This window comes from Sapajus apella, unplaced genomic scaffold (genome assembly GCF_009761245.1).
Source record: "Sapajus apella isolate SASKATOON/1434 unplaced genomic scaffold, GSC_monkey_1.0 scaffold144, whole genome shotgun sequence".
NCBI classification, from domain to species: Eukaryota; Metazoa; Chordata; class Mammalia; order Primates; family Cebidae; genus Sapajus; species Sapajus apella.
Window position 1 is genome coordinate 2,941,642 of NW_022437084.1, and position 25,946 is coordinate 2,967,587.

At 48.4% G+C, this 25,946-nt stretch overlaps 2 protein-coding genes across 4 annotated transcripts in view; both read right to left on the reverse strand.

Annotated features, from left to right (window-relative positions):
• Window positions 1-4,113, reverse strand: part of KASH5 (KASH domain containing 5) — a 30,794-nt gene extending 26,681 nt beyond the window's left edge. Inside the window, exons 1-3 of one of the 2 annotated variants that reach the window (XM_032264396.1) lie at window positions 4,005-4,113; window positions 2,219-3,014; window positions 1,637-1,773 (exon numbers count right to left, since the gene is read on the reverse strand). In XM_032264396.1, coding sequence (XP_032120287.1) covers window positions 1,637-1,773; window positions 2,219-2,238 — 157 coding nt within the window. In that variant the 5' untranslated portion in view covers window positions 2,239-3,014; window positions 4,005-4,113. The remainder of the gene's footprint in view (window positions 1-1,636; window positions 1,774-2,218; window positions 3,015-4,004) is intronic. The other variant, XM_032264398.1, reaches the window with a different exon arrangement.
• Window positions 4,114-18,784: 14,671 nt separating this feature from the next.
• On the reverse strand, window positions 18,785-25,111 carry DKKL1 (dickkopf like acrosomal protein 1). Of its 2 annotated transcripts, none has more exons than XM_032264585.1 (5): window positions 24,569-25,111; window positions 23,806-23,978; window positions 22,581-22,721; window positions 22,345-22,437; window positions 18,785-19,180 (listed from the first exon to the last, which is right to left on the reverse strand). In XM_032264585.1, exons 2-5 carry the CDS (start codon window positions 23,956-23,958, stop codon window positions 18,869-18,871), a joined length of 699 nt encoding a protein of 232 aa, XP_032120476.1. In that variant the 5' UTR covers window positions 23,959-23,978; window positions 24,569-25,111; the 3' UTR covers window positions 18,785-18,868. The 2 variants fall into 2 exon arrangements, with proteins under 2 accessions (XP_032120476.1, XP_032120475.1); XM_032264584.1 differs by having other exon boundaries at window positions 22,581-22,727; window positions 24,569-25,110.
• Window positions 25,112-25,946: the final 835 nt, after the last annotated feature.

A 25,946-nucleotide genomic window follows, 5' to 3' on the forward strand; every position in this document is an offset into this window, starting at 1 on the left:
CTCCCAAAGTGCTGGGATTACAGGCTTGAGCCACCGCGCCCGGCCTTGAAATGCTCTATTAGTGTAAAGGTACACGGTAGATCTTGAGGACTTAGTATTCAAAAAAGAGAATATCTGCCGGGCGCGGTGGCTCAAGCCTGTAATCCCAGCACTGTGGGAGGCCGAGGCAGGTAGATCACGAGGTCAAGATATCGAGACCATCCTGGTCAACTTGGTGAAACCCCGTCTCTACCAAAAATACAAAAAATTAGCTGGGCATGGTGGCGCGTGCCTGTAATCCCAGCTACTCAGGAGGCTGAGGCAGGAGAATTGCCTGAATCCGGGAGGCGGAGGTTGCGGTGAGCCGAGATCACGCCATTGCACTCCAGCCTGGGTAACATGAGTGAAACTCCGTCTCAAAAAAAAAAAGAATATCTCAATACATTTTTAATATTGGCTATATATTGACAGGATATTAGTCTGAATATACAAGGAAAATCTATTATTAGTATTCATTTCACCTGTTCTTTTTTCATTTAAAAAATAATCAATTAGCTGGGTGTCGTGGCTCACACCTGCAATTCCAGCACTTTGAGAGGCCGAGGCAGGCGGATCACGAGGTCAGGAGATCGAGACCAGCCTGGCCAACATGGTGCAACCCTGTCTCTACTAAAAATACAAAAATTAGCTGGGCATGGTGGAGCATGACTTTAGTCCCAGCTACTCAGGAGGCTGAGGCAGAAGAATCGCTTGAACCTGGGAGGTGGAGGTTGCAATAAGCCAAGATTGTGCCACTTGCACTCCAGCTTGGCGATAGAGACTCTATCTCTAAATAAATAAATAAATAAATAAATCGGCTGGGTGTGGTGGCTCACGCCTGTAATCCAAGCACTTTGGGAGGCTGAGACAGGCAGCTGAGACAGTAACCTGAGGTCAGGAGTTCAAGACCAGCCAGGCCAACATGGCGAAACTCCATCTCTATAAAAACACACAAAAAATTTAGCTGGGCACACTGGTGAATGCCTGTAATCCCAGATACTTGGGAGGCTGAGGCAGGAGGATGGTTTGAGCCTGGGAGGTAGAGGTTGCAGTGAGCCAAGACTGTGCCACTGCATTCCAGCCTGGGCCACAGGGTGAAATTCTGTCTCAAAAAAAAATTACATATGTGGCTCATATTATGCTTCCACAGGACAGTGCTGCTCTAGGGACTGGGAATAACAGAGTGAATAAAACAGACACTGCCTTGTGGAGCTCATGCACTAGTGGGGGAGACAGAGACAAAATGGATGACGCACTGATGTCAGCACTATGAAGAGAAGTGAAGCAGGGTGGGGGAGAGAATGTCTCAGGACAGCTGCTTTATATAAAGTAAGAAGTGCCATCTGGGCAGCGATGTGAATGGAGTAAGGGGTGCACTTGCTTGTGCTCTCACGAAGTCCAGCCTCCCCACAGGAAATAAGGGGTATGGACAGGTGGTCAGGCATACAGTAGGCACTTAATCCACCAGAGTCCCTTCCCTCCCTTCCACCCTGCACCCATGCAAGGGCTCAGCCACCCCAAGCCACCTCTCCCAAGTCTCCAAGTCACAGCCTGGTGCCCATTCACCCATGGCTCCCTCTTCACCCTCCCCATGGCAAACAGGGTCCCAGCCACTTACTTTCTGCAGTAGGGCTGCCCACCGGGCCCTCGGGCAGGTCCATGAGCCACCCCCACCGCTGCGCAGCTGCTGAGAAAGCTACCAGCCTCCCTCCTTTAGGGGGAGGGATGGGTAAAGGACCAGCTGCCTGAACACTCCTGGAAGGAGAAGCAGGGAATGGTGTCCTTAGAGCAGCCACCAAGGGTCGGGGCCTGCCCTGCCCCACCTGTGCCCCAGGACTTCTGGGTCCTTACAACCTGTTTACCACTCCTACTGGAACCCAAGCAGCTCCGCTCCGACCTGTTTTATGGATTGGAGGTGTGGGCTGGGGAACGGGGTGGCTGACATCAAAGGGGCTAGTGGGTGGTGGGGTCACTGCCTCCCTTCCTCCACATGGCTTCTTGCCAGCCCAGGCTTCCTGGTCCTCTTCCCTGGCCTTTGTCCCAGCTTCCTATCTCCAGGCTTGCCCTCCAGTCTGTCCCCACAGGGCCCCAGAGCCAACCTGCTCCTCCCCTGCTCAGTGCCCTTCCATGGCTCCCAGCACCCTGGGGATGGGCTAGACCCTGGCCCTGGTACCAAAGCCCTGCATGGCTGACCACCCACCTCAGCACCCCAAACTGCATGTGATGCTCCAGCCACCCTGAGCTGTGGGTCGCTCCCACGCCCAGGTCTCTGCCTAAGATGCCCTCCTTCGATCCTTCGTCCTGCCTTGGCTTTGCGTGGCCTCTTCTGGGAAGCGGGGGCTGTGTCTGGCTCCCACATGGCCCTGGGCAGCTGCCGTTCTCGCCACATCAGCCTGGATTTGGCCGGCTGGCCTCTCACTGGAGTTTGATTCTACCTCATCCCTGCTCCCAACCCTCCCATGTCTCCCTAGTGCCCCTGGACTGTCTCAGTCCCTCAGGCTAGAGGGGGCATCCAGAGGTCCCTGAAGCTCCTGCCTCTTTCTGTCCCTTTTGTCTCCATCAAGCGACCCCTAGGTCTCTCCTCATCACAGCCCCAAACCTGCTGCTCCCCTGGGTTCCAAATCAGGATGCACAAAGTCTCCCATGCCTAGGCCACCTCCTCCTCATTACTGCTGGCCCCACTTGCAGCTGCTCTAGGCAGTCCCTGCGGCAATGACAGGATTTCGGGGGTCCATGTCCTGCCTCCATTCCACCCAGGCTGACTGAATGCCTTAGTGGCTGCACTCAGGGTGCTACAGGAGAGACCTGGGCACTGCTATCATCACAGTGGGCAAGGGCGCCCCTCGGGGCCACCGGCTGAGCCTGGGCCCGCCTGTCCTCACCCAGGTCTCCCAGTACCTGCTCTCCTGAGCCATGTGGGCCTGCCACAACATGCTCCTCTAACATTCTGGAAACATGGGTCTTTGAAGAGGGGCCCTTCCAGGGTCTGGACCACCCTGCAGGGTGAAAAGGGGGCAATGGCCTTGGCCAGGCCCTGGCACACGGGCTGGGTTCGAGACAAAGTCCTGAGGGACCCCAGGGGTGTTGGCTGATCTTGGGGGTCTCATCTTACTGGGATACAGACACTGAGACAGAATGGAACCCCGGCAGGAGCTCTGGGTATGGTGGGCCTTGGCAGGCTTTCAATGACTCTGACAGGATTTTCGGGGCTCTCTGGCTGGATTTCTGGGGAGTTTCTGGTTGGATTTTGGGGGTCTCAGTTTCTGCACGGGTCTCTGACTGGGTTTAGGGGATCTCTGGCTGAATTTCAGGTGTCTTGATTTCTGGGGTATCTGACTGGATTTCAGCAGTCTGGATTTCTGGGGGGTCTCTGGCTTGATTTTGGGGGGTCTTGTCTGTGAATGTCTCTGACTGGATTTTGGGGGTTTTGATTTCTGCAGGGGTCTCTGGATTTCTGGGGGGTCTCTGGCTGGATTGGGAGGTCTTGATTTCTGAGGGGGTCTCTGGATTTCTGGGGGTCTCTGGCTGCATTTCGGGGGTCTCGATTTCCGGGGGTCTCCACTGGATTTCGGTGGTCTCCATTTATTGGTGGGAGTCTCTGATGGACTTCTGGGCTCTCTGACAGAATCTGAGGTCTGACTAGGTTTGGGAGGGGACCTGCCAGGATGTCTGGGGATCTCTGACGGCCGGCAGTCCAGGCGTCTCTGCTGATTTGCGGAGACTAACAGGATTTTGGGGAAAGTCTCTGGCAGGCTCTGAAGGAGAAGTCTGAAGACAGAATTTCTAGAAGATTCTGACAGGATTTCGAGGGTCACCTATAAGATTTCCTGCAGGGCTCCTTTCAGGATTTCTGAGGGGATGTGGTCAGGATTTCGGGGGCTCTGACGCTGGGGAATCTCTCCTACAATACGGGGGGCTTCGCTAGGATTTCGGGAGGCGCTGCTCCCGGGCCACTCTGGGGAACCTCGCAGCGGGGCAGGGCGCACCTGGAGCCACGTCCTATTCTCGGGACACCGAGGACAGCCACCAACGACGAACGGCAGTTGAGTTGAGGGAGGTGAGCGTGAGCTTTTCCCGCCAGAAAAAGCGAAGAAGGCAAGGTGTCCCGAGTGCGCGTGCTCGGCGTCTGAGCCCCGCCCCTCCCCGCCAGGGCTCTTCCTAAGACGCAGGCGCACACCGGCGGCGGATGCGTGGCGCTCCTGTGGGGGGTATCCGTAACGGTGCGGATGCGCATGCGTAGGGCTGCCTGGGCGGTGCGCCCAAAGCGGTGGGGCGGACGCATGCGCGCTGGCAGAGCCGGCGGCGGCTTCTGGATTTCTGACTGACTGGTGGCGGAAGGCGGGGACCTGTGCGCCCGCTGTGTTGGGGCTCGGGGGTCTTCTCTTCGGCTTCCGGCATCGGTGAAATGGGCCCGAGTAAGGGGTAAATTGAATTGAGAGACTCCTTATCCATCTCCCATTTCTTTCTTTTCTTTTTTTTTGAGACGGAGTGTTGCTCTGTCGCCCAGGCTGAAGTGCAGTGGCGCGGTCTCGGCTCACTGCCACCTCCGCATCCCAGGTTCAGGCGACTCTCCTGTCTCAGCCTCCTGAGTAGCTGGGACTACCGAGGCGCCCGCCACCATGTCCGGCTAATTTTTGTGTTTTTAGTGAAGACGGGGTTTCATCATGTTAGCCAGGCTGGTCTCAAACTCCTGACCTCAGGTGATCCACCCACGTGGTCCTCTCAAAGTGCTGGGATTACAGGTGTGAGCCACCGAGCCCGGCTTGTATTTGTGTGCTGTCTGACACCCCCCACTGGAATGTGAGCTCTATGCAGTGCAAGACTATTTTGGGACTAGAACATGCCTGGCCTAAGGTGGGCACTCAAAAAAGTTTTTTTTTTGTTGAAGGTATGAATAAATGAATGAATGAATGAAATTCATGCCTCTTAACTAGTGAGCAGTGCAGAGTGATGACGATAAGGCCGTGGACCTGGAGTTAGAAATTCTTGGGTTTGAATTTTGGCTCCAACACTTCCTGGCTGTGACCTTGCCACAGTGACTTACCCTCTTTGAGCCTCAATTTTCCTCCCAGGAATGGAGATAATAATGGCTTCTTACGTTACCTTGGGGACTTAAGGTGATAATCTAGAATTTATAGAAGGTCCTTGTTAATTGCTATTTAGTACTGTATTTTGAGTATTAGATGGTGACTTGTAAGGTTTAGGAAGAAACCTGTTTGCCAGGTGGTGTGGCAAGTAGTTAAAAGGAATCAGGCAAACCTTGTGGCATTGCTGTGTGACCTTGGCAAGTGACTTCACCTCTTTGGACCTCAAATTCTCTAAAATCGGGACAAATAATATCCACTTCTTGGGGTCTTATGAGAGTTTAATAAGAATATATGGTGACCAGGCATAGTGGCCCACCCCTCTAATCCAAACAGTTTGGGAGGCTTAGGTGGGCGTATCACTTGATGCCAATAGTTTGAGACCAGCCTGGGCAACATGGTGAAACCCCGTCTCTACTAAAAATACAAAAAATTAGCTGGGTGTGGTGGCACACTCCTATAATTCCAGCTACTTGGGAGGTATAAGAATCACCTGAACCCAGGAGGTGGAGACTGCAGTGAGCCAAGATCATTGCATTACACTCTGGCCTTGGTGACAGAGCCAGACTCTTCCTCAAAAAAAAAAAAAAAAAAAAAAGAAAAGAAATACACCAAGTGTTTGCTTAGCTCAGGCTGGCAAGTGGTAGAATTTTTTTTTTTTTTTTTTTTGAGGCAGAGTCTCATTCTGTCACCCAGGCTGGAGTGCAGTGACGCAGTCTTGGCTTACTGCAACCTCCGCCTCCTGGGTTCAAGCTATTCTGCCTCAGCCTCTCAAGTAGCCGGGACTATAGGTGCACACCACCACGCCTGGCTAATTTTTGTATTTTTTTAGTAGAGACGGGTTTCACTATATTGGCCAGGCTGGTCTCAGACTCCTGACCTCATGACCCACCTGCCTCGATCTCCCAAAGTGCTGAGATTACAGGCATGAGCCACCATGCCCAGTCGACTTCTTTAGATTTATTAAATTATTAAGTTCTTTCATTCTGTCATTCTTTTAGTTTATTCCTTCAGCATTTCTTGGTCCTTCCTTTTCTGAGGTCTGGATAATTTTATAAAACCTAAACAAAATTTTGTATAGTTTCAACAAACATAAAGTACCAAATTTTGTCATAGCTCAATGAACTATTTCTAGAGTAATGTATTAATGAAACCACCAATATATGACAAAAAGAGCATTACTTACAGGCCAGGAGTCTTCTTCACACTTCCCCCTAATCATTACCCTCCAAAGGTAACCACTTTCGGTTGTGGGTTGTGTGTGTGTGTGTGTGTGTGTGTGTGTGTGTGTGTGTGTGATGGAGTTTTGCTCTTGTTGCCCAGGCTGGAATGCAATGGTGTGATTCTCCTGCTTCAGCCTCCCGAGTAGCTGGGATTACAGGCATGTCTGGCTAATTTTGTATTTTTAGTAGTGTCGGGGTTTCTCCACGTTGGCCAGGCTGGTCTCAAACTCCCGACCTCAGGTGATATGCCTGCCTTGGCCTCCCAATGTGCTGGGATTATAGGCGTGAGCCACTGCGCCTGGCCTGTTTTCTCTTTTTCTGTTCTTTGGAAGTGCCAGTGTAGGATTGATGTTATTTATTTTTTATGTGTTTGGAAGAATTCACCAGCCATCTGGACCTAGAGTTTTCTTTGTGGAAAGACTTTAAATTACAAATTCTGTCTCTTTTATAAAAATACAACTATTCAGATGTTCTGTTTTATTTTTGGTAAGTTGTTTTCAAGGAATTTTTCCATTTTATCTAAAATTTCAAATAATTGCATGAAGTTCATAATCTTGTCTTACCGTTTTTTGGAGGGGGAGAAACGGGGTCTTGCTATGTTAGGCTGGTCTCGAACTCATGGCCTCAAATGATCCTCCTACCTTGTCCTCCCAAAGTGCTGGGGCTACTGGCATAAGCCACCATGCCCAGCCAATCTTTTTAATATCTGTAAGATCTGTGCTAGGCATCTGTAATCCCAGCTACTTGGGAGGCTGAGGAGGAGAATTGCTTGAACCGGGGAGGCAGAGGCTGCCACTGCACTCCAGCCTGGGCAAGACAGAGCAAGACTCCGTCTAAAAAAAAAGAAAAGAGTGCATATCCTGCAGGTCAACTATGTCAGGTCAAGTTTGTTAATCATGCTGTTCAAATCTTTAATATCTTTACTGATCGATACTTGTACTGAATGTAGATTTTTCTGTTTCTCCTTTCAGTTCTGTCATTTTTGCTTTATGTATGTTGAAGCTATATTATTAAATACATTCAGATTTAGAATGGTTATATTTTCCTGGTGACTTAACCCCTTTATCACCTGGAAATGTCAGTTTTTACTTCTAGCAATGCATTTTGCCTTAATGGCTACTTTGATATACAGATTACTTTAGCTTTCTTTGGTTAGTGTTTATATGGTATATCTTTTTCATCCTGTAACTTTCCATCTTTTTGTGTGCTTATATTTAAGGCATGTCTCTTGTAACAGCATATAGTTGGGTAGTTTTTATGCTGACTGCTGATTTTTGTCTTAATCAAAACTCTCAGTGAAGTGTGATATCTGCATAGAACAGTTCATAGATCATAAATGATAAGCTTTATGAATTTTCAGCAATTGAACACATCTTTGTTATCTAAACCCAGATCAAGATGCAACATACTATCCAGGCATGGTAGCTTATGCCTGTAATCCCAGCACTTTGGGAGGCCAAGGCAGGCAGATCATGAGGCCAGATGTTCAAGACCAGCCTGGCCAACATGGAGAAACCCTGTCTCTACTAAAAATACAAAAATTAGCCGGGCATGGTGGTGCACACCTGTAATCTCAGCTACTCAGGAGGCTGAGGCAGGAGAATTGCTGGAACCTGAGAGTTGGAGGTTGCAGTGAGCCAAGATCGTGCCATTGCACTCCAGCGTGGGTGACAGAGCAAGACTCCGTCTCAAAAAAAAAAAAAAAAAGATACAACATACTTCCTGCCTCCAAAACTCTTCCTCATGGCTCCTTCCAGTCCCTCCTCTCCCAAGGGTAACTTTTACCCTAATTTCTAATAAGCTTTATTTTTTTTCATACTCAAAAAATAAAACTATACAGAAACTCTTTAGTTTCTAGTTTTTTTTTTGCTAAATGTCTTATAAGATTCAACCGTATTATTGCATGTCGTTGTAGATCAGAAAATCTGTGCTTTTTATTTGGAGTATTTAGTGTCAGTCACTTAAAAATATCTTTATACGGTATTAAAAAAACTTAAACATTTATAAAGTAAACATAATTAACCCCCATATACCTAATGTGTAGCTTCAGCAATAATTAACATTCTACCTTTTTTTTTTTTTTTGCTCAGGCTGGAGTACAGCGTGGCACATTCTTGACTCATTGCGACTTCCACCTCCCAGGCCCAAGAGATCCTCCCACCTTGGATCTGTGAGTTGATATCTTTCATCAGTTTTGTAAAATTCTTGGCCAGTAGTTCTTTAGTATTGCTTACTCGTCATTGTCTTTTTCCTCTCTTCTAGGACTCTAGTATGTGTTTCTTAGACTTTTTAACCAGGACCTGTGTGTGTCATATGTTTTTAATGTATTTTTTCCCCTATTTCTCTGTAAATTAATCTAGATATTTTCTATTGATCTGTTTTCCACTGTGTCTAATCTGCTGTGGGACCAATCTACTGAATTTTTATTTAATTTATTTATTTATTTATTTATTTGAGATGGAGTAGCTGGGATTACAGATGCAAGCCACCATGTCTAGCTAATTTTTATATTTTTAGTAGAGACAGGGTTTCACCATGCTGGCCAGGATGGTCTCGATCTCCTATCTTTGTGATCTGCTTGCCTCAGCCTCCCAAAGTGCTGGGATTATGGGTGTGAGCCACTGCACCTGGCCCCTGAATTTTTATTTTAATTAATTTATTTTTAAGTTCTAGAATTTTTTTTTTTTGCCTTAAATTGGCAAAAAGAAATAAGAGAAATAAATACAAAGAAATTAAATAAATAAATAAATAACAAAAAAATTAAAAAAAAGAAAAATATAAAATGGCAGTAACCTTCATTGGCAATAACTTCTAGAATTTATATTGGATTTTTCCCCCTCCTTAGATTCCAGTTCTCTGATGAAATTATCCATCTTTTAATCTATTTGGGGGGAACATTTTAATCATAGTTATTTGAAAGCCTGTATCTGAGAGCTCTAATATCTGGATCACCTTTAGGTATATATTTCTAGTATATGTTTTTTTTTTTTTTTCTGGGTTTTCTGTCATTTGGTCTCGTTTCCTGGCAAGACTGGTAATTTTTAAATTAAAATATAAAAATTGTGCTCTCTGGATGGTATTATCTTCCTTTGGAAAGAATTTAATTTTTTTCTGTCATAGTGCTGTATCTGTCCGTGTGTTTGGACAGATCCTCTTGATCCAGTTGAGGCTGTTCTGTTTATGGTTTGCCCCTACTTCTTGGGTATAGCTTTTCCCGGCTGTTATCTAAAAGCTTGAGGTATTTACCAGCTCTCTTCTCCTTGGCAAACTCTGGATCCCATTTCTTCCCCAGTGCGATAACACTACCAAACTCTATGCTTAGTCTTTACCCTTTTGGCAGCAGCATTCTGCTCGATTTCTTGTTTTTTTTGCTTCTTTCTTCTTTTTTCTTTTCTTTTTTTTTTTTTTTGAGACTGAGTCTCATTCTGTTGCTAGGTTCGAGTACAATGGTGCAATCTTGGTTCGGCTCACTGCAACCTCCGCCTCCGGGGTTCAAGCGATTCTCCTGCTTCAGGCTCCTGAGTAGCTGAGATTACAGGCATGTGCCACCACAACCAGCTAATTTTTTTTAGTAGAGACGGGGTTTCACCATATTGGCTAAGATGGTCTCATCCTCCTGACATCATGATCCGCCCACCTTGGCCTCCCAAAGTGCTGGTATTACAGGTGTGAGTCACCGAGTCCAGCCTGTTTTTTACTTTCGTAGTGTTCTTCCAGTATAAGCACACTATTTAGGAAGTGGCAAATACCTTGAGGGGAAATTGCATGCAGAATGTCAGGCTGTCTTCATTATGCTTCCCTTCTCTCTGGAATCGTAATTCCAATTTCTGGCTGCATTGGTTGCCCTTGATGCCTCCAAATGTTTGTTTTTATTTAATTGTAGTCAGCTTTTTTTTTTTTTTTTGAAACAGGGTCGGCCAGGCGTGGCAGCTCACACCTGTAATCCCAGCACTTTGGGAGGCTGAGGTGGGCGGATCACGAGTTCAAGAGATCGAGACCATCCTGGCCAACATAGTGAAACTCCGTTTCTACTAAAAATACAAAAATTAGCTGGGCATGGTGGTGCGTGCCTGTAGTACCCGCTACTTGGGAGGCTGAGGCAGGAGAATCACTTGAACCCGGGAAGCCGAGGTTGCAGTGAGCCGAGATCCCACCACTGTGCTCCTGCCTGGTGATAGAGCCAGACTCTGTTTCAAATAAAAAAAAGAAAAGAAAAAAAAAGCAGAGTCTTTCTCTTGTTGCCCTGGTAGCTGGGATTACAGGTGCTGGCCACCATGTCCAACTAATTTTTGTATTTTTAGTAGAGACAGGGTTTCACCATGTTGGTCAGACTGGTCTTAAACTCCTGACCTCAGGTGATCCTCCCGCCTCAGCTTCCCAAAGTGCTGGGATTACAGGTGTGAGCCACTGCGCCCAGCTTGTATTCATCTTTTACAGTATTTGGGGGGAGAATTAGTCACCTACCAGCTACTCCAGCATAGCCTGGATATTCTTTTCAGTGAGTAAATACATCTATGTTACTTCCTTAATTGTAACACTTAGCTCACTTCTGATTGTAAATATAATAACATAAAAACTCCTCACTATGCCCCAAAGACCCTGCATGGCCTTCTCTCTTGTACCCTACCTCTATTTTTATGATCTTATCCCCTATTTGTCTCCATCAATAACTGCTCTGTCCACCTTGCTTTTGATCAAGCCAAACCATTTCCAACCTCAGGAGCTTTGCATTTGCTATTCCCTCAGCCTGAAAGCCTCTTTCTCCAGATTGACCTTGGGCAGGATTTGCTCCATCACCCTAGTTCAGTCTCTGTGTATATATCAGCGTGGCCTCCCTCTGTGTATATATCAGAGTGACTACCCTATCTATGATGATCTCGGTCTCCTCAGAGTTTCCTGTCTGCCTCGTATTGCTTTATTCTCCACAGCATTTGCCATGGCTTGATATATATTTATTGTTTGTCTACCCTACCAAATCCCATGAGGCTGAGGCATTGTGTTAGTCACTGCTTAATCCCCCCTGCTTAGAACAGTGTCGGGGGTCCAGGTGTAGTGGTCCATGGCTGTAGTAATCCCAGGACTTTGGGAAACTGAGGTGGCCAGATCACTTGAGCACAGGAGTTCAAGACCAGCCTGGGCAACATGGCAAAACCCCATCTTACAGAAAAAAATTATAAAAATTAGTCAGGCATGGTGGCATATGCCTGTAGTCCCAGCTACTCAAGAGGCTGAGGTGGGAGGATCACCTGAGCCCAGAAGGCAGAGGTTGCAGTGAGCCAAGATCATGCCACTGCAATCTACCCTGGGCAACAGAGCAAGACCCTGTCTTAAAGAAGCCAAAAAACCAGAAACCAAAAAACCAACAACAAAAAAACAGTGTCAGGGGTTTAGTAAATTTTGTTGAATTAATATGTTATGAATTGGCCGGGCATGGTGGCTCACACCTGTAATCCCAGCACTTTGGCAGGCTGAGGTGGGCGCATTCACCTGAGGTCATGAGTTTGAGACCAGCCTGATCAACATGGAGAAACCCTGTCTCTACTAAAAATACAAAATTATCTGGGTGTGGTGGCACATGTCTGTAATCCCAGCTACTCGGGAGAGGCTGAGGCAGGAGAATCGCTTGAACCCAGGAGGTAGAGGTTATGGTAAGCCAAGATTGCACCATTGTACTCCAGCCTGGGCAACAAGAGTAAAACTCCATTTCAAAACAAAAAACAAAACAAACAAGCAGTGTCAGGAGTTCAGTAAATATTTGTTGAATTAATAAATGTGTTACAAATTGGCAAGGCATGGTGGTTCACGTTTTGGGAGGCTGAGGTGGGTGGATCACCTGAGATCAGGAGTTCAAAACCAGCCTGGCCAACATAGCGAAACCCAGTCTCTACCAAAAATGCAAAAATTGGCCAGGTGTGATGGTGAGCGCCTGCAGTCCCAGCTACTTGGGAGGCTGCAGCAGGAGAATCACTTGACCCTGGGAGGTGGAGGTTGCAGTGAGCCAAGATCGGGCCACTGCACTCCAGCCTGGGCAGCAAGAGTGAAACCCTGTCTCAAAAAGAAAAAAAAACAGCCGGGCGCGGTGGCTCAAGCCTGTAATCCCAGCACTTTGGGAGGCCGAGGCGGGTGGACCACGAGGTTGAGAGATTGAGACCATCCTGGTCAACATGGTGAAACCCTGTCTCTACTAAAAATACAAAAAATTAGCTGGGCATGGTGGCGCGTGCCTGTAATCCCAGCTACTCAGGAGGCTGAGGCAGGAGAATTGCCTGAACCCAGGAGGCGTAAGTTGCAGTGAGGCGAGATCGCGCCATTGCACTCCAGCCTGGGTAACAAGAGTGAAACTCTGTCTCAAAAAAAAAAAAAAAAAAGGAAAACAAAAACAAACCGACATCATCAACAACAACAACAAAAAAAACAGTGTCAGGGGTTCAGTAAATTTTGTTGAATTAATATGTTATGAATTGGCCGGGCATGGTGGCTCACACCTGTAATCCCAGCACTTTGGGAGGCTGAGGTGGGTGGATCACCTGAGGTCAGGAGTTCAAGACCAGCCTGGCCAACATGGTGAAACCCCATCTCTACCAAAAATACAAAAATTAGCCAGACATGGTGGCGCATGTCTTAGTCCCAGCTACTTGGGAGGCTGAGGCAGGAGAATCACTTGAGCCTGGGAGGTGGAGGTTGCAGTGAGCCAAGATCGCACCACTGCACTCCAGCCTGGGTGACAGTGAGACTCCGTGTCCCCCATGCCCCAAAAAACAAAGTCCTATGAATTAACACTTTTTCTTCAGTCAAAAAATCTGGATAATATCAGGGAATACCAGACCTGGCAACTGAATAGATGTTGGGGGTCTCACCCAGGTATGTGAAGCCGCTGGGAGGAAGATGCTGAAATAGTCTGAGATGTAGTGGCTGTGAGTGGGTCCATGGGTTTTTCTTGGAGGAAGTGAGGCCCAGGAGAGAGCTGTCCGTCCCCATGCTTTATTGCTTTCTTCCTCTCTAATTGAGCTAACGTCCAGTTACACCTTCAAAGATCTTAAGCAATGAGAGGCTTTCAGGCCTCCTCCTCCTCTGTAACGTAGTAATGTAAGGTGAAGATCAGCTGCTGGTAAAGCACTAAATGCAAAAGGTAAAACCGTAAAGTTAAAAGAAAACATAGGAAAGTATTAAGGACTTCTTTCAGAGATCCCAAAAGGATGAATCATAAGTCAAAAAAATTAATTTGATTACATCAGTATTAAGGGTTTCTATTCATCAAGAATCCCAAGGGCCAAGATCATGAGATGAAATGATGGACCAGGGGAAGACAGTTGCAATGTTTAAAATTGACAAGAGCCTGGGTGCCGTGGCTCACATCTGGAATCCCAGCACTTTGGGAGGCCAAGGTGGGCAGATCACCTGAGGTCAGGAGTTTGAGACCAGCCTGGCCAATGGATTTTGTATGTTTGTACTGAAAATACAAAAATTAGTCCGATGTGGTGGCACATGCCTGTAATCCAAGCTACTTAGGATGTTGAGGCAGGAGAATTGCTTGCACCCAGGAGGTGGAGGTTGTAGTGAGCTGAGATTGTGCCACTACACTTCAGCCTGGGCAACAGAGTGAGACTCTGTCTCAAAAATAAAAAGTAAATTAGGCTGGGCGCGGTGGCTCAGGCCTGTAATCCCAGCACTGTGGGAGGCCGAGGCGGGTGGATCACGAGGTCAAGAGATCGAGACCATCCTGGTCAACATGGTGAAACCCCGTCTCTACTAAAACTACAAAAAATCAGCTGGGCATGGTGGCGCGTGCCTATAATCCCAGCTACTCAGGAGGCTGAGGCAGAAGAATTGCCTGAACCCAGGAGGCGGAGGTTGCGGTGAGCCGAGATCGCGCCATTGCACTCCAGCCTGGGTAACAAGAGTGAAACTCCGTCTCGGAAAAAAAAAAAAAGTAAATTAAAGGCCTAGCGTGGTGGCTCACGCTTAGCCCTTATAGTGGCACAGTCCCTAAAAGAAGTCCTTAATACTTTGCTACATTTTCTTTTATTAGCTTTATTGTTTTACTTTTGCGTTTAGTGTTTTACTATCAGCTGATCTCCACCTGTAATCCCAGCACTTTGGGAGGCTGATGGGGGTGGATCATGAGGTCCGGAGTTCCAGACTGGCATGGTGGTGAGCACCTGTAGTCCCAGCTACTGGTGAGGCTGAGGCAAGAGGATCACTTGGGAACTCAGGAGATGGAGGTTGCAGTGAGCTGAGGTCATGCCACTGCACTCTAGCCTGAGTGACAGAGTGAGACTCTGAATGAATGAATGAATGAATGAATGAATGAAACAATTAGCAGGGTGTGGTGGTGTTTGCTTGTGGTCCCAGCTACTCGGGAAGCTGAGGTGGGACGATTGCTCAAGCCCAGGAGGTCAAGACTGCAATAAGCCCTTATCATCCCACTACGTTCCTGCTTGGGCAGCAGAATGATACCTTGTCTAAAATAAATAAATAAATAAAAAAAAATATACTGAAAATTTTTTTGGAGATTTCCAGCCATTTGAAAAAAAACTCACAGTTGAACTGCATAGCCCAGAGATATTAAAAAATAAAAGTTAAAACGGCATGTCATGAGTGTATAAAATCTATGTAGATAGTAGTCTATTTTATCATTTCTATCATAAAACATACACAAATCTATTATAGAAAGTCAATTTATCTGGCTGGGTGCAGTGGCTCACACCTGTAATCCCAGCACTTTGGGAGGCCAAGGTGAGAGGATCACCTGAAGTCAGGAGTTTGAGACCAGCCTGGCCAACATGGTGAAACCCGGTCTCTACTAAAAATAGAATAATAAACCGGGCATGGTGGCAGGTGCCTATAATCCCAGCTACTCAGGAGGCTGAGGCAGGATAATCGCTTGAACCTAGGAGGCAGGGGTTGCAGTGAGCTGAGATTGCACCACTGCACTCCAGCCTGGGCAAGAGAGTGAGGCTCCATCTCAAACAAGCCACTCTGTCTGTTTTTTATTTATCAAAAGTATGTTATCAGAACTATGCACATACACACAGACTATACCCGGCACCTTTAGAAGCTGACAGAAATGTAAACAAGCATAAAGATGCAGCGTTAAACCACACCTGCATAAAATTCACTGCAGTAAGACTGTACTGTGGCAGTGCTTTTGCAGCCACCTTCTGTTGCAGTGAGCCCAAATGCTGTGGCTATCTGCTCAAAATGCTGTGTGATGCTAATCGTCTTCCAGTGAGCAGTTTGTCTCTTTCCTAAATCATATATTGCAGTAAAGTGATCTCTTGAGGTTATCACGTATTTTTCATTGTGTTTAGTGCAATGTGGTAAACTTTGAATACCTTGGGACCCATATGAAGTGCCATTAATGATGCTGAAAGTTCTCCCAGGAAGCAAAGAAAAGTTATGACACACCAGAAAAAGTTGACTTGCTTAATGTGCAGATTATAGTCTGCAGCTGTACTTGCCCACCATTTCAGACACACAATTTATCTTATCAACAGAAGACATAAGCTTAGGGTTACCCTAAGTATAGTACAGTACTGTAAATGCAATTTCTCCTCCTTATGGGTTTTTTTTTTTTTTTGAGATGGATTTCACTCTTGTTGCTGGAGTGCAGTGATAAAATTTCAGCTCACTGCACCCTGTGCCTCCCAGGTTCAAGCGATTCTCCTGGGTTCAAACCCTGTCTCTACTAAAAATACAAAAATTAGCCAAGCGTGGTGGCAGGCACCTGTAATCCCAGCTACTTTGGAAGCTGAGGCAGGAGAATCTCTTGAACCCAGGAGGCAGAGGTTGTAGTGAGCAGAGATCACGCCACTGGACTCCAGCCTGGGCAACAAAACAAAACCCCATCTCAAAAAAAAAAAAAAAAAAATTATAGGAAGCCGTTGGTTTGGACTGAGCTCATACACTAGGCCTGAGAGACCAGTGGAGTCACTCATGCTGCAGTTCCATGTCAGCAAGCTGAAACTAAGTTACCTGACCTCTGAGAAATTAGGGGAGAGAGGAGAGAGAGATAATAACCACATCTCCTAGCTAGCATGATAAAGAAGTCCCCTCTGTTTGAACCTTTACAAGTAAAGTAACTCTGTTTGTTTTGACAAAGAGTCTCACTCTGTCACCCACGCTGGAGTGCAGTGGCGTGATCTTGGCTCACTGCAACCTCTGCCTCCCAGGTTCAAATGATTCTTCCTCAGCCTCCCCAGCAGCTGCAATTACAGGTAGCTGCTGCCATGCCTGGCTAATTTTTTTTTATTTGTTAGTAGAGATGGGGTTTTGCCATGTTGGTCAGGCTGGTCTCGAACTCCTGACCTCAGGTGATCCACCCACCTCGGCCTCCCAAAATGCTGGGGTACAGGTGTGAGCCACCACACCTGGCCACAAGTAAAGTAACTTTGAAATGACCAATTGAAATAATTTGAATGTTTGTCCTCTCCAAATCTCCTGTTGAAATGTAATCTCTGGCTGGGCACAGTGGCTCACGCTTGTAATCCCAGCACTTTGGGAGGCCGAGGCAGGCAGATCACTGGAGGTCAGGAGTTCGAGATCATCTTGGCCAACATAGTGAAACTCTATCTATTGCAAAAATACAAAAATTAGGTGGGTGTGGCAGTGGGAGCCTTTAATCCCAGCTACTCGGGACCCTGAGGTAGGAGAATCACCTGAACCCAGGAGGTAGAGGTTGCAGTGAGCTGAGATTGTGCCACTGTACTCCAACCTGGGCAACAAGAGTGAAACTCCATCTAAAAAAAAAAAAAAAAAATGTAATCCCCAGTGTTGGATGGGAGATATTTGGATCATGGAGTATCTCCCTCATGAGTAGTCTAGCACCATCCCCTTGGTGATAAATTCTTGCTCTGAGTTCATGCAGATCTGGTTGTTTAAAAGAGCATGGAGGCCAGGCACAGTGGCTCACGCCTGTAATCCCAGCACTTTGGGAGGCTGAGGTGGGTGGATCGCAAGGTCTGCAGATCAAGACCATCCTGGCCAACATGGTGAAACACCGTCTCTCCTAAAATAGAAAAAATTAGCTGGGCATGGTGGTGCGTGCTTGTAGTCCCAGCACAGTAGAGCAGCATAGTAGCAAGAGCTGATAAAGTTCACAGTCACCAAGGTAGATTGCCGGTCTGAGGGCAGCCTTCCACAAGAGCTGGAGCGAGGTCCTACAACTCCTTTATCGGGAGGAGTGGCTCTCGCCCCAAGCCTGCCACACAGTGAGTATCTTTACGATACTGAACGCTGCCACCTGGGCCATGGATTCTTGTCCTGTTATAACTGTTTTTCCCTTAAATCATGCTCTGCACTGTGTCTGCTCTAGGCATTCCTCCAATTATAAGCTGCTTATTCCTTAATTCATGCTCTGTACTGTGTCCACTCTGGGCATTCCTCCGATTATGAACTAAGATATAATTATAGGTATATATGTAGGGAAGTATTCTTTAGGCACTCATACTATCAACTATTATATGATTATATATAGAGGATTATATAAAGGGATTCTTCAAGCCCTATTTCTATAAACTAATATATGATTATGTAAAGGATTATATAAAAGGAAGTAGCTGAGTAGTAACACTATAAAGTGAGATATTCCTCAAGCCCTAACTGTGCCAGGATTCTGCTTAGCTCTTATTCCTTGGTGCCTATATGGGGGGTTACCCAGAGACAGCCACTGAGAACGCGGGGACCTCAGTCCCACAAGCCCAGGAACTCGATTCTGCCGAAAATCTGAATGAGCTTGAAAGCAGCTTCTTCCCAGAGCCTTCCAATGAGAGTTCGGGTGGGAGCTGGTGGAGCCATCCTGGATTTCTGACCAGGATGATCTGGGAAATAATGCATTTGTGTTTTTTTGTTTGTTTGTTTGCATTGTGTTAAGTTGCCAAGTTTGTGCCCATTTGTTATGGCAGTAACAGTACAGGGACCAACAGGACAGACAGGACTGGAGTGAAAGAGTTGGGGGCCAGGCACAGTGGCTCAAGCCTGTAATCCCAGCACTTTGAGAGGCTGAGGTGGGAGGTTTGCTTGAGCCTAGGAGTTCAAGACCAGCCTGAGCAACATAAGGAGGCCCCATCTCTACAAATAATATAAAAATTAGCTGGGCGTGGCGGCGCACACCTGTGGCCCCAGCTGTTCGGGAGGCTGAGGCGAGAGGATCTCCTGAGCCTGGGAGGTTGAGGCTGCAGTGAGCCGTGATTGTGCCACTGCACTCCAGGCTGGGTGACAGGGGAAGACCCTGTCACAAAAAAAAAAAAAAAAAGCTGAGAGTTGAGAGTGCAGACAGGGCTGGGTGCTGAGTGGATAGATGGGGTTAGAGGACAGATGTCTGAATGAGAAAACCAAGCCTGGGAGACTTAGGCAAGAGCTAGCACAGCCACCTGTCATGCCCAGAGCTGGGACTGGGGGGCTTTGCTGTGGCCTGGTTGGCAGGGGGTTGGGGACAAATCCTGAAAGGAGATGGTGTGGTTAGATGTAAATAAGAACTTTTATTTCCATATGGTGCTTGGGGTGGGGTCTGATGGGGGCTACAGGGAGGTGCTCCCTGGGGCCCTACAGCTGCCGGTAGGGCCTAAAGATGTACAATAAGTGGGTCTTTCGGGGGAACAGTCTGGAGTGGGAGAAGCCCTGGGTCCCCTCTTTTAAGACATCTTCACGGGTCCCCTCACGGAGCCCATCGCGGATGGCCTGTAGGCGGTGTCGCTTCTCGCTAAGCCAGTGGCCACCCTCCGGGACATCCTGGTGGGACCTCCGCTGTGGCAGCTTCATGATCCAGAAGGCCACCCGGGGATGGAGTTCTGCATGGAAGCTGTTCATGGCCTTCCGGATGGGCACCAGGGCCTCCTTCTCCTCCATCCTGGGTACCTGGGGAGGAAGAACAAGGAGACCCTTTCATACTCCAAACAGCACCCCAGGATGGCCAGTCCCCACTGACCTATTCAGCCCACTTTGCAGATGACAGGGTGCTTTTTGGTTTCAAAAGCCCTGTTTGAGGTTTACAAAGCACTTGGGTTTACACTTAAGGACTAAAAATACTCTGAGGTTTATAGAATGCTTTGGGACGGAAATTCATTTGGGGGCTTTCAGAAGGGAGGTAATAGAGCACTTCAGGGATTATAATGCCTGTTGGGATTACAGAGCACTTTAGGGTTAAATCCTCTCTGAGGTTTAGAGGCTAGCAGTTTAAAATGTACAAAGCACTTTGGGACTAAAAACTCTTGGGTTTACTGAAGACTCAGGACCACAAATGCAGTGTGTGATCCTTCATTGATCCTGGATCAAAAGCTTTCAAGGACAGCTTTGAGTCAAGGGAGGAAGTTTGAATACAGACCGAGCGTCCGTTTGGTCCTTGCAGTTCAAAGGGTGGGCTGCTGTTGTGAGTATACAAATTAATGGGTCCCACCCCACCCAGACCTGCTGAATCAGAGTCTGCCTTTTAGTTGATGAGGTCTGAGAAGCCCTGGAGGAGACTGTTGTCGGTTAAATTGTTTCCTTCTGACCAGGCTCAGTGGCTCACCCCTGTAATCCCAGCACTTTGGGAGACTAGGGTGGGCAGAGATCACAAGGTCAGGAGTTGGAGATCATCCTGGCCAACATGACAAAACCCCATCTCTACTAAAAATACAACAAATAGCCAGGCATGATGGCACATGCCTGTAATCCTAGCTACTTGGGAGGCTGAGGTGGGAGAATCGCTTGAACCCGGGAGGCGGAGCCTGCAGTGAGCCGAGATCATGCCACTGCATTCCAGCCCGGGTGACAGTGCAAGATCCAGTAAAAAAAAAACTACATTGTTTCCTCCCCAAATTGATATTTTGAAATCCTAACCTCTAATACCTCAGAATGTGGCCTTATTTGGAACTAGGGTCATTGCAGATAGTTAGTGAAGATGAGGTCATTAGATTTGGCCCTAATCCAACATAACTGGTGTTCTTTTTTTTTTTTTTTTTTTTTTTGAGATGGGGTCTGGCTCTGTTGCCATGGCTGGAGTGCAGTGGCACAATCTCAGTTCGCTGCAGCCTCTGCCTCCCGGGTTCAGACAGTTCTCCCACCACAGTCTCCAGAGTAGCTGGGATTACAGGGGCACACCACCATGCCAGCTACTTTTTCCATTTTTAGTAGAGATGGGGTTTTACCACATTGGCCAGGCTGGTCTTAAACTCCTAACCTCAGGTGATCTGCCCACCCCAGCCTTCCAAAGTGCTGGGATTACAGGTGTGAGCCATCGCACCCAGCCTGTGACTAGTGTTCTTATGCAAAGGGAAAATTCGGACACAGATGCACACAGGAGTACAGCAGATGGAGACAAAGGCAGAGATCATAACCAAAGAACACCAAAGGTGGCCAGCAAAGCACCAGATTGTCCCTCACAGCCTCAGAAGGAACCACCCCTGCTGACACCTTGATCTTCAATGTTCAGCTTCCAGAATTGTGAGACCATCAATTTCTGTTAGAGCCACCCAGTTTGTGGTACTTTGTTTTTTTTTTTTAAGATGGGTTTTCACCATGTTGGCCAGGCTGGTCTTGAACTCCTGACCTCAGGTAATCCACCCACCTTGGCCTCCCAAAGTGCTAGGATTACAGGTGTGAGCCACTGCGCCCGGCTTTGTGGTACTTTGTTATGGCAGCCCTAGTGAAGTAATACTGTACTAACAGCTTGATAGGCCAGGCACGGGTGGCTCACGCCTGTCATCCCAGCACTTTGGGAGGCTGAGGTGGTGGATCATTTGAGGTCAGGAGTTCGAGACCAGCCTGGCCAACATGGTGAAACCCTGACTCTACTAAAAATACAAAAATTAGTTGGGTTTGGTGGTGTGTGCCTGTAATCCCAGCTATTTGGAGGCAGAGGCCGGTTTCACTATGTTGGCCAGGCTGGTCTCAAACCCCTGACCTCGTGATCCACCCGCTTCAGCCTCCCAAAGTGCTGGGATTACAGGCGTGAGCCACTGCGCCTGGCAGGAGCCTACTTCTCTCTCATGGGTAAAGCCCAGGGGTGTTATCAAATATCCTACAGTGCACAGGGCAGCTCCACAACAGATTCTTCAGCCCCACGTGCCAATTACGCCAACCTCGAGAAATTTTGGTTTATGGAAAAGAGACTATAGGTATATTTATTGTATTATTAAAAAAAAACTTTTCTTGCCTGTAATCCCAGCACTTTGGGAGGCTGAGGCAGGTGGATCACAAGGTCAGGAGATCAAGACCATCCTGGTCAATATGGTGAAACCTGGTTTCTACTAAAAATACAAAAATTAGCCGGGCATGGTGGTAGGCGCTTGTAGTCCCAGCTACTGGGGAGGCTAAGGCAGGAGAATCGCTTGAATCTGGAAGGTGGAGATTGCGGTGAGCAAAGATGATGCCACTACACTCCAGCCTGGGCAACAGAGTGAGGCTCCAAAAAAAAATAAATAAATAAATAAAAAACATTTTTTACTTGGTATATCCTCAAAACAAAACAAAAACAAAAACAAAACACATTTTCTGTAGGTTTGAAATTTTTTTGAGACAGAGTATCTCTCTCTATTGCCCAGGCTAGAGTGCAATGGCATGATCTGGGCCCACTGTAGCCTCAACCTCCTTGGCTGAAGCAATCCTCCCACCTCAGCCTTCTGAGTAGCTGGAACCATGGCACGTGCCACCACACCTGACTACTTTTTGATATATATTTTTTGGAGACGGAGTCTCACTCTGTCCCCAAGGCTAGAGTGCAGTAGGGCGATCTTGGTTCACCGCAACCATCTCCTGCGTTCAAGCAATTTTCCTGCCTCAGCCTCCCGAGTAGCTGGAACTACAGGTGCTCGCCGCCACGCGCAGCCAATTGTTTTGTATTTTTAGTAGAAACAGGGTTTCACCATGCTGGGCAGGCTGGTCTCGAACTCCTGACCTCATGATCCACCCACCTCGGCCTCCCAAAGTGCTGGGATTACAGGTGTGAGCCACCACTCCTGGCCGAGACTCTGCTTTAAAAAAGAAAAGAAAAAAAGAAAATGTTGAGGCCTGGATACTCTGAGGGTGGGGCATGTCCTAACCTTCCAGTCACCCTTGAAGTTCCCCTCTGCTGGCTGGATGGATGCCACCACCTTCTCAGAGATCAGCACCTCTCCTGTCTTGTTGTCTGTCACCTGTGAGGACCAGATGAGAGAGTGAGAGCAAACCTGCTTTCCTCCTCTGGCCTCCTTCCCTCCCAACTGATACTGCAGCACAAGGGATGGAGGGATGGAAGGATCCCAAGGGAACTTCAGGAAGGGCTTCCCTGCACAGGCACCTTGTCTATCTGGAGGTGGCTGGAGATGGTGTTGTTTCCCAGCTGGTGCTCCTTGTTCTCCTCTTGGTGGTAGTTCCTAGGGAGGGCCCAGAAGTCCATGGGGGCAGAGAAGAAGCTGTCCATGCCCCGAAGCAGGTCATCCTGTGGCCGGAGGAGGGACTGGTGAGCTGCTGGACCTTACATCTCCCCAGTACAGCCCCTTCTAGGATGTCCCCGAGGCCTTGCCCCTTGTCCCTCCCATCCCTTTTACTTTCTGCGTTCCAACACTTAGGGCCTAACCTCTGGCCTCCATCCCCCATCTATTCTGTCTCTATTCTCAGTCTCTTTGCCTTACTATCCCTGCCCCTCTTCTGTCCCCAACCCCCTCTCCTCCTATCTCTTTCCCCAGTCTCTTTTATTTTTTTTTGAGACAAAGTCTTACTCTGTTGCCCAGGCTGGGGTGCAGTGGTATGATCTTGGCTTACTGCAACCTGTGCTTCCTGGGTTCAAGTGATTCTCCTGCCTCTGCCTCCCAAGTAGCTGGGATTACAGGTGCACACCACTGCACCCACCTAATTTTTTTAATTCTTATTTTTTTTAGAGATGGGGTTTTTATCATGTTGGCCAGGCTGGTCTTGAACTCCTGACCTTATGATCTGCCCACCTCAGCCTCCCAAAGTGCTGGGATTACAGGCGTGAGCCACCGTGCCTGGCCATTCCCCAGTCTCTTGTCTCTTTCCCATCTCCCTCTCTCCTTGCGTGTTACCTTTCCTCTCTTATTTATGCATGTATATATTTATTTATTTAGGGACAGGGTCTTCTTGGTCTGTCACCCAGGCTGGAGTGCAGTGGCCTGATCATGGCTCACTGCAGTCAAGACCTCCTGGGCTCAAAGGACCCTTCCACCTCAGCCTCCCAAGCAGCTGGGGTTACAGGAACATGCTACTATGTGTGACTAATTTTTTTTTTTTTTTGTACAGGTGAGGGTCTCACTATGTTGCCCAGGCTGGTCTCCAACTACTGGGCTCTAGTGATCCTCCTGCCTTGGCCTCCCAAAGTGCTGTGATTACAGAAATTTGCCACCGTACTCGGCCCCTTCCCTCTTGCTATCCCTTGGTCTTCCTGTTGCCCTGTCTCTCTGTCTCATTGACTCTTGTCCTGTCTGTCCCCCTGAACCATCTCCCAGTCTGTGTGCTTGAACCTCTTCTTAATACTCCTCCCCCCCCACACCCCCGCCATTGCTTACTTTCAGGAAAAGTCGGCTAAAGCCTTGGAGCAGGCTTTGGAGGCCTGTAAGACCAAAGGAGCTCTCTTGGGCATCAGCATCGTGGATAGGTGCTGCAGTGGAGGGGGTCACCAGGGCAGAGAGGAGCAGCAGCAGGACCAGTGGGTACCGCATTGCGGGGGGAGGCGGGGAGGCTGTGGCAAGGGTCCAGGTCAGAGCCCCACCTCCTCACGGTTCCCACCACCCCCACAGTGACCATGGCCCCACCCAAGACGCCCCTCTCCAGCTCCTTGCCCAAGCTGCCTTCCCAGTCCAGGCAACTCCCACACTGCACTTATTTCCCCCACTGCTCCTTTCTTCTACTCCCACACCCTCCACCCTGCCAGGCCCCCTCTTCTCCCAGGTCCGGTTCTTCTGGGTTCTTTTTTTTATTATTATTTTTTGAGATCCAGACTCTGTCGCCCAGGCTGGAGTACAGTGGCACAATCACAGCTCAGTGCAGCCTCGACCTCCCCAGTCTCAGGTGATTCTCCCACCTCAGCCCCCCGAAGTAGCTGAGACCACAGGCTTGCACCACCATGCCCGGCTAATTTTCGTATTTTTTTGTAAAGACAGGGTTTCGACACATTGCCTAGGCTGGTCTCGAACTCCTGATCTTAGGCGATCTGCCCACCTGGGCCTCCCAGAGTGCTGGGATTACAGGCGTGAGCTACAGCGCCCGGGCAGATCCAATGGTCTGTTTCCTCACTTTTGCCCACATTCACGACCAGATCGCAATCCTCACCTTCTACCACGCCCCGCCCCTTCTTCTGGGTTCCGCCTTTATGCTAGACCACAGCCCGTTCACTGGACTCCCGAACTCCGGCCGCCCACGGACTGTTAAAGCCAAACAGTTCTAGTCTCGAGCCCAGGTCTGGTCTCGAGCGTTGGTTGCTCTCTACGAGCGCTAGCCACGCCCCTATTGTTTGACCACGCCTCAAACTTGCTGGTCTCACCCTGGAGCCTCAGCCTCTTCTTCATGACCTCGCCCTTGGTGACAGAGCCACCCCCCATTCTTCGTTCACCACACCTCTTAAGCAAGAGCGGCGAGTTCAGTGCCTGGCCACGCCCACACAATCAGACCACGCCCCTGTCGGTTGACCGGAGCCCTGGGGGCCCAGTCCTGTCTGCGTTTTCTGATTGCGGCCCTCTTTTCGGAGTTCCGCCCAATCGCAGGTGGCCACGCCCCTTGGCTTAACGCCACGCCCCTGCACGTGGGCCACGCCCCTGCTCTCCAGATCTTGCCCTTGGCACCGGAGTGCCAGTCCTAGGCTCCTCCTGCTGGAGACGCCGGAATCCGAGAAGCCCTTTTATTTATTTATTTATATTTATTTATTTATTTTTTAAGGCTCTATATGCTCTGACGAGCAGCCCTTTTAGTTCTCACTCTAATTTTGTATCTGTCTCGGGAGTTTTTTCTCCGTATCCCTTCTGGTTTTCCCGCTCCGGTTCCACTAAAACGTCCCGTTCTCTCCGGAAACCCTAAATCCAGTCGTCTATTTCATCTTCCAGGGAAACCGGAATCCGAGTTCCCTTTTCCCTGAGGACCCCAGGTCCGGACCCTAGCGCCCTCTAGTCCCGTAATTTTGAACACCCAGCCCTTCACCCATAAGGAGCCGGGCCCTAAGCCGTCTTTCCTCAAGGCGCCAGGGCTCTCTTCCCGGTCCTGGGACAGCCGCCAGCCACCTCTAGTCCACTAACGCTTGTGGATGAGGAATCTGCACCTACGTGGGCCTCCAATAAACTCCCGGTGATCTTGCCCACGACTCTTAACTGTGTTGAGATTACACCGTGTTGTCATAGGAAACCCATTCCGAGACCCCAATCCTCAAAAAAAAAAAAAAAAAAAAAAAAGCAGGGCTGAACAGTAAAGATTCATTATACTCGTATCACTTCCACACTCCCCAATACACAAACACTAGAGGGTAGCCGGGATTCCAGAAACCCCAGCCCCGTCCCTTCTCAGACTCAGGAGTCCGTATCTCCAGCCCCATACTCCCCCAGACCCAGGAGTCCCAGCCCCTAGCCTCTCCTCCCTCAGACCAGGGGTTCCTGGCTCCCATCAACCTCTTCCCTCCCACCTGGAGTCGGAAGCCCCAACCTCGCTCCTTTCCCAAGCATCC